At 42.3% G+C, this 8469-nt stretch overlaps 1 protein-coding gene across 1 annotated transcript; it reads right to left on the reverse strand.

Moving 5' to 3' along the window:
- Positions 1-5722: 5722 nt before the first annotated feature.
- On the reverse strand, positions 5723-6537 carry LOC138082095 (S-phase kinase-associated protein 1). The gene has a single exon (XM_068975339.1). It carries the CDS (start codon positions 6456-6458, stop codon positions 5967-5969), a length of 492 nt encoding a protein of 163 aa, XP_068831440.1. The 5' UTR covers positions 6459-6537; the 3' UTR covers positions 5723-5966.
- Positions 6538-8469: the final 1932 nt, after the last annotated feature.

The raw sequence follows: 8469 nt of genomic DNA on the forward strand, positions 1-8469 counted from the left end.
ATCTGGTACTGGACTGGTCTGCTCCTAATCCATCATGGGCCAACACCTCAAATAGAGTAAAAGGAATGAAATTAGGTGATTTGTAGAGATGTGAATGGACCTAGAGACAGTCATACAGAGTGAAGTAAGTCAGAAAGAAACAAATATCATATATTAACCCATGTGGAATCTGAAAAATTTGGTATAGACAATCTTATTTACAGAGCAGAAGCAAAGACATAGATGTAGAGAACAAAGCTATGGATACCAAGGAGGAAGAAGAGGGTGGGATGAAGTGGGAAATTGGTGTGGACATATATACACTATTGATACTATATATAAAATAACTGAGAACTTAAGTGATCTAAAAATGGGAACAAAATCCATAAAAAAGGGATACATGTGTTTGTTGTTGTTCAGTCACTAAGTCATGTCTGATTCTTTGCAACCCCATGGACTGCAGCATGCCAGGCTCCCCTGTCTTCATAATCTCCTGGAGTTTGCTCAGATTCATGTCCACTGAGTCAGCGACGCTATCTAACCATCTCATCTTCTGCCTCCCCCTTCTATTTCCTTCAGTATTTCCCAGCATCAAGGTCTTTTCCAAGGAGCTGGTTCTTCATATCAGGTGGCCAAAGTATTGGAGCTTCAGCAACAGTGTGTTAGTTGCTCAGTCATGTCCTACCATTTGCTGTAGGCTTTGGCCTCAGAGAAGGCAATGGCACCCCACTCCAGTACTCTTGCCTGGAAAATCCCATGGACGGAGAAGCCAGGAAGGCTGCAGTCCATGGTGTCGCCAAGATTTGGACACGACTGAGCAACTTCCCTTTCACTTTTCACTTTCATGCATTGGAGAAGGAAATGGCAACCCACTCCAGTGTTCTTGCCTGGAGGATCCCAGGGATGGGGGAGCCTGATGGGCTACTGTCTATGGAGTCACACAGAGTTGGACACAACTGAAGTGACTTAGCAGCAGCAGCAGCAGATCTCCAGGCAAGAATACTGGAATGGGTAGCCATGCCCTTCTCCAGGGGATCTTCCTGATGGAGGGATCAAACCCAGGTCTTCTGTATTGCAGGCAGATTCTTTACTGTCTGAGCCACAGGGAAGCCCAACTCTATGTAATGTAGCCTGCCAGGTTCCTCTGTTCATGAGATTGTCCAGGCAAGAATACTGGGGTGGGTTTCCATGCCTTCCTCCAGTGGATCTTCTTGACCCAGAGATCGAACCTATGTCTCTTAGATCTCCTTCATTGGCAGGTGGCTTCTTTACCACTAGCACTTCCTGGGAAGCCCATTCAGCAACAGTCCTTCCAGTAAATATTTAGAGTTGATTTCCTTTAAGATTGACTGGTTTGATCTTCTTGCTCTCCAAAGGATTCTCAAGAGTCATCTCCAGCACCACAATTCAAGAGCATCAATTCTTTGGTGCTCAACCTTCTTTATAGTCCAACTCTCAACCTACTGGAAAAACCATAGCTTTGACTATATGGACCTTTGTTGACAAGGTAATGTCTCTGCTTTTTAATGTGATAAACCTAGATGTCATAGTTTTCCTCCCAAGGAGCAAGTGTTCTAACTTCATGACTGCAGTCACCATCTGCAGTGATTTTTGAGCCTAAGAAAATAAAAATATGTCATTGCTTCCACTTTTCCCCCTTCTATTTGCTATGAAGTGATGGGATCAGATGCCATGATCTCAGTTGTTTTTTTTTTTTTTTAATATTTAAAGCCAGCTTTTTCACTCCTCTTTCACCGTAATCAAGTGGCTCTTTACTTCCTTTTCACTTTCTGCCATTAGAGTGGTTATCACCTGCATTTTTGAGGTTGATCTTTTTCTTAGCAATCTTGATTCCATCCAGTCTGGAATTTTGCATGATGTACTCTGCATTTTAGTCAAATAAGCAGGGTGATGTATAGCTGGATTTGCTTTGCTGTATGGTAGAAGCTAACATAACATTGTCAAGCAACTATACTCCAATAAAAATTAGAATTAGCAGAAAATTATAGCCAAATCTTACTAGACTTAATAGACAAAATTACATTTTGGCAAAAATCGGAAAAATAAACAACCCAATAAAAACATGGGCAGAAGGCCTAAAAAGATATTTCTTCAAAAAAGGTATACAGATGGTCAAGCACATGAAAAGATGCTCAACATTGCTCATTACTTGAGAAATGCAAATCAAAACTACAATGAGTATCACCTCACACTGGTCAGAATGGCCATTATCAAGAAAATCCATGAACAATAAATGCTGGAGAGAATACGGAGAAAGGGAACCCTCTTGCCCTGTTGGTGGGAATGTAAATTGATACAGCCACTGTGGAGAACGGTATGTAGATTCCTTAAACTAGGAATAAAACTACCATTATGACCCAGCAATTCTGTTCCTGGGCATCTGACCTGAGAAAACCAAAAGTCAAAGACATGTATCCCGATGTTCATTGCAGCTCTGTTCACAACAGCCAGGACACGGAAGCAACCTAGATGTTCATCGGCAGATGAATGGATGAAGAAGTTGTGGTACATATATACAATGGAATATCACTCAGCTATAAAAAGGAACAAATTTGAGTCAGTTGTGGTGAGTTGGATGAGCCTAGAGCCTGTTATACAGAGTGAAGTAAGTCAGGAAAAGAAATATATTAATGCACATATAAGGAATCTAGAAAAGTGATACCGATGAACCTATTTACAGGGAAGGAATGGAGATGCAGACATAGAAGACAGACTTGCGGACACAGTCCACATACATATGAGCTCATCCTCAGTCGTGTCCAGCTCTTTGTGATGGTATAGACTGTAGCCCGCCAAGCTTCTCTGTCCATGGGGTTTTCCAGGCCAGAACACTGGAGGAGGCTGCTGTTTCCTCCTCCAGGGGATCTTTACCAACCCAGGGATTGAACTTGTGTTTCCTACATTGGCAGGCGGATTCTTTACCACTGAGCCATCAGGAAAACCCAGGGGAAGGGGAGAGGGTGGGACGAATCGAGAGAATAGCACTGGCATATATACACTGTGGAGGTTTGGTGGTTTAGTCGCTAAGTCATGTCCAACTCTTGTGACCCCATGGATTGCGGCCTGCCAGGCTCCTCTGTCCATTGGATTCTCCAGGCAATACTGGAGTGGGTTGCCATGCCCTTCTCCGGGGGATCTTTCCTACCCAGGAATTGAACCCAGGTCTCCTGCATTGCAGGCAGATTCTTTACTGATTGAGCTACAAGGGAAGATATATATATACGACCATGTCCAAAATAGATAACTAGTGGGAAGCTGCTATATATCATAGGGAGCCCAACCTAGTGCTCTGTGATGACCGGGTTAGATGGGATATGGGAGAGGTTGGAGGGAGGCTCAAGAGGCAGGGGATATATATATATTATGACTGATTCAAGTTGTTGTATGGCAGAAAGCAACACTATGGTAAAGCAATTATCTGCCAGTTAAAGAGATCCATGCAGAATCAAAATATTGGAGAAAACTTAACTAAATGATATGGAATGAGTACTGAGCATCAGTACTTCAAGTGCTCAGTTTCTAACATGACCAATGAGTTTCCTTAATTTACTGAATCTATGTTGGATCGACAGCAACACTACTCACAAGGGATAATGTAACTAGTTCAGTTCAGTTCAGTTGCTCAGTCGTGTCCGACTCTTTGTGACCCCATGAATTGCAGCAGGCCAGGCCTCCCTGTCCGTCATCAATTCCCGGAGTTCACTCAGACTCACGTCCATTGAGTCCGTGATGCCATCCAGCCATCTCATCCTCTGTCATCCCCTTCTGCTCCTGCCCCCAATCCCTCCCAGCATCAGAGTTTTTTCCAATGAGTCAACTCTTCCCATGAGGTGGCCAAAGTACTGGAGTTTCAGCTTTAGCATCATTCCTTCCAAAGAAATCCCAGGGTTGATCTCCTTCAGAATGGACTGGTTGGATCTCCTTGCAGTCCAAGGGACTCTCAAGAGTCTTCTCCAACACCACAGTTCAAAAGCATCAATTCTTCGGTGCTCAGCCTTCTTCACAGTCCAACTCTCACATCCATACATGACCACAGGAAAAACAATAGCCTTGAATAGAGAGACCTTAGTCGGCAAAGTAATCTCTCTGCTTTTGAATATGCTATCTAGGTTGGTCATAACTTTTCTTCCAAGGAGTAAGCGTCTTTTAATTTCATGGCTGCAGTCACCATCTGCAGTGATTTTGGAGCCCCCAAAAATAAAGTCTGACACTGTTTCCACTGTTTCCCCATCTATTTGCCATGAAGTGATGGGACTGGATGCCATGATCTTCGTTTTCTGAATGCTGAGCTTTAAGCCAACTTTTTTGCTCTCCTCTTTCACTTTCATCAAGAGGCTTTTTAGCTCCTCTTCACTTTCTGCCATAAGGGTGGTGTCATCTGCATATCTGAGGTTATTGATATTTCTCCCGGCAGTCTTGATTCCAGCTTGTGTTTCTTCCAGTCCAGCATTTCTCATGATGTACTCTGCATATAAGTTAAATAAGCAGGGTGACAATATACAGCCTTGACGTATTCCTTTTCCTATTTGGAACCAGTCTGTTGTTCCATGTCCAGTTCTAACTGTTGCTTCCTGACCTGCATACAGATTTCTCAAGAGGCAGGTTAGGTGGTCTGGTATTCCCATCTCTTTCAGAATTTTCCACAGTTTATTGTGATCCACACAGTCAAAGGCTTTGGCATAGTCAATAAAGCAGAAATAGATGTTTTTCTGGAACTCTCTTGCTTTTTCCATGATCCAGCGCATGTTGGCAATTTGATCTCTGGTTCCTCTGCCTTTTCTAAAAGCAGCTTGAATATCAGGGAGTTCATGGTTCACGTATTGCTGAAGCCTGGCTTGGAGAAATTTGAGCATTATTTTACTAGCATGTGAGATGAGTGCAAGTGTGTGGTAGTTTGAGCGTTCTTTGGCATTGCCTTTCTTTGGGATTGGAATGAAAACTGACCTTTTCCAGTCCTGTGGCCACTGCTGAGTTTTCCAAATTTGCTGGCGTATTGAGTGCAGCACTTTCACAGCATCATCTTTCAGGATTTGAAAGAGCTCAACTGGAATTCCATAACCTCCACTAGCTTTGTCTGTAGTGATGCTTTCTAAGGCCCACTTGACTTCACATTCCAAGATGTCTGGCTCTAGATGAGTGATCACATCATCATGATTATCTGGGTCGTGAAGATCTTTTTGGTACAGTTCTTCCATGTATTCTTGCCACCTCTTCTTAATATCTTCTGCTTCTGTTAGGTCCATACCATTTCTGTCCTTTTTCGAGCCCATCTTTGCATGAAATATTCCCTTGGTATCTCTAATTTTCTTGAAGAGATCTCTAGTCTTTCCCATTCTGTTGTTTTCCTCTATTTCTTTGCATTGATCGCTGAAGAAGGCTTTCTTATCTCTTCTTGCTATTCTTTGGAACTCTGCATTCAGATGCTTATATCTTTAAAAATCTCTGGATAAATACAGAATACAGAAAAATTTAGACTTCCATATGCCAGAATGGATTTATCTAAGCATTGGTTAATTAAAGACTGAGTATTTAAATTTCCTTTAAAAAAGAAAATTAACATTTTAGTAAGGTATTTCTTTATGACATCTTACACTTTCATAATGTTTAATACTCATAGGTATATAGAAAGTTTGATATTAACAAAAACCAAGTGGTTGTACATTAATTTGGGGGCAGAAATAAACTTAAAACTTTCTTTTCTTTTTTTTTTTTTTTTTATAGGGAACCCACAGTTCAGTTTTATTCAGAGCAAAGAAAAGAAACTTTCAATCATACTAGAAGAAACTGGGCCTTAAGTTTGGGAACTGTACTGAAACTACACATGCAATGAGGACAACATTCTGCTAATACAATTGACTTGCTGCTGCATTTGTTCACTGTTTTTCTAATATTAACAATTATAAACAAAGCAGTGCAACTAGTATTTGGAATAATCCTTACAGTGTTACAGCGTTAGACATGAAATTTCACTTCTCCTCACACCACTGGTTCTCTTTGCGTACCTGGGCTTCCTCTTCTTCAGTAAAATCATTTTTGATATTGAATGTCTTTCGAATCTCCTCAGGAGTTTTGCCCTTGATCATATTAGCAACAGTCTTGCAGGTAACGTCAAGCAAACCTTTGATGTCTAAGTAGTTTGCTGCCAATATAAGCTCAAAGAGTGTCCCTTGGTCAACTTTCAGGAATTCTTGATCCCAAACAGGTATATCATCTGTTCGTTTTTCTTTGTTCTCATCATCCTCAGGAGGAGGAGGATCATCCTTGTGGTGGGTGCACCACTGAATGACCTTTTTTAATATTGCTGCATTAACATTTGGCAAGGGGACTGGATCATCATCTCCTTCATCATCCATTCCCAAATCTTCCAACATAGTCTTGATGGTCACAGACTGTTTTGCAATTTCAACGTCAACTTCAAATATCTCTCCATCAGAACTCTGCAACTTAATTGAAGGCATGGTGTTAGGTCTCAAGGAGATGGCGGGCCGCAGGCTGAAGAGAGCAGGGCGACGTCGTCAATCAGCAAAACCGAAAAGCGGAGAACAAGGGCACTACAGCCAACTTAAAACTTTCTGAATTTCTCTTCCCTTGATTTATCTTTTTCTTGTCAACTTTATGGTTTAATTTACTACTATGGAAACTATAGCTTTTGGAGTCTGAAGTGCCTGAGAGAGGACTAAAATATATGGAATGGACTTTTTAAAACTGGAGAAATGAAGCTGCTGAGATTTCACTATGGAAAGATTTCACACTGGCTAAATCCTAGAGATAGCTACACTCTGGATGCCATGTCTCCAAAGTTCCTTAAGTGATTATGCCAAATATTGGCTTGAAGAATCCTGCCACCTGTCTCCCACGATACCCCACCCTCTGGTCGTTGCTTAATATGGTTCTATGTAAACTTGGTTTCAAGCCATGAGTGCACTTCCCTGCAGACCAGACTACCATTCCCTAAACCCATCCTACATAGGAATTCTTGAGATGCTGCTTTTCCAGAGGAATAGTCTGAGCTGTGCTGGGAGATGACATAACCTAGTGAGGAGAACAAACTTGGTACCCTGGCCTGGACTGGAATTTCAGGTTTTCCATCTTCTGCCTGTGTATCTTATTGGCAGATCAATTATTCTCCCCAAGCCTCAGTTGTCTGGTTAGAAATAGATGCTAGAGTTGTCAGCATTAGTATATAGAAGTTACTTTGCAGAGGATGACCAAAATTGCTCATTTCAGAAGGTGAGGAAGTTTTTGGCCTGTGACAGGACTTAATGTCTTGTAGCTATAGCTTTAAGATAAGGTTTTTTAATAGCAAAGGGGAGAGGTCAGAATGGCTAAAATCCAGAGCCTACACAGGAGATATTTATAACATGCTATTCAAAAAACTGCGTCCCATAGAACCACTCTTTCCAAACATTTGCCATTAAGGCCCACATGGAACTTGTTACCGAACCAGGTTGATCTTGCAAGATTTGCAGGGAGCAAGCCAAAACGTTGAATTCTCTAGGCCAGAATACTGGAATGGGTAGCCTTCCCCTTCTCCAGGGGATCTTCCAACTCAGGGATCAAACCTAGGTCTATCCGCATTACAGGCAGATTTTTTACCAGCTGAGCCACAAGGGAAGCCCTGAAGAGAGAGTTCTCGCAATCCTTCACATTCTCAAATCTCACATTCCTTCCTGAAGGCAAGGGCTCATGGTATTGATGGGGTAAAGAATAAAGAAGCAGGACCGTCTGAGGCTTGGAGCTTGATGAGTGTTGGGGGAGGTGCTTGGGGAAAGGCGTGGTAATTGTAGTTCTGAGCAGGAGTAATTGAGCTACAAGCCTCTGCATGAGGCCACTAGAATGGCCTGAGGGTTGAGTTTTTGGTCCCCTGACATCAAAAATTCAGGAACTGGACACTTGCTCATGCCCAGTTGGAAGGTTGGTGGTCCCCATCCAATCTTAGCCGCTTGCACTAGACACAGCTGACTCTAAATTCCTGGAGAAAAAAACTCAGGCAAACATCTTATTCAGGCCTTTTCTGACTTGGAACACATGCAAGTCTTTTTTTTGTAGCAACAGTTAAACCGAACTTGATGGGTGAAGGCAGGTTCCAAGTGAAATGGATTTGTCTAATGATTCCTTTCACTTGTAGCACTCCACTGGAGGGGATTGGAATGGAGATGAAGCTGCTATGGCTGAAGGCCCAGAGCTGTATAGTGTACCTAGGAACATTACCTGCTATCCTGTGGCTAACTAGGTAGGAAGCACTGCCCAAGGTGCTCTACTGATTGGAGAAGATCTCTATGAACATGGAGAGAACTTGCTAGAAAAGTTCAGACTACGTTCTGCGTGCTGGAGAAATTTGGAGGTCAGTCATTCTTAAACATGAATACTTACTGCTAGTGGTCGGAGGTGGGGCATTGGCAGGAAAGGTGACCTGCTTGGCTTTGTTTCCCAAGCATCTTCACAGAAAAAATCTTCTTAGCTCTAACT

This window comes from Capricornis sumatraensis, chromosome 7 (genome assembly GCF_032405125.1).
Source record: "Capricornis sumatraensis isolate serow.1 chromosome 7, serow.2, whole genome shotgun sequence".
NCBI lineage: Eukaryota > Metazoa > Chordata > Mammalia > Artiodactyla > Bovidae > Capricornis > Capricornis sumatraensis.

Bases quoted from the DNA above. Each gene is read 5' to 3' on its own strand.
- LOC138082095 (XM_068975339.1), bottom strand. From the start codon at position 6,458: ATGCCTTCAATTAAGTTGCAGAGTTCTGATGGAGAGATATTTGAAGTT.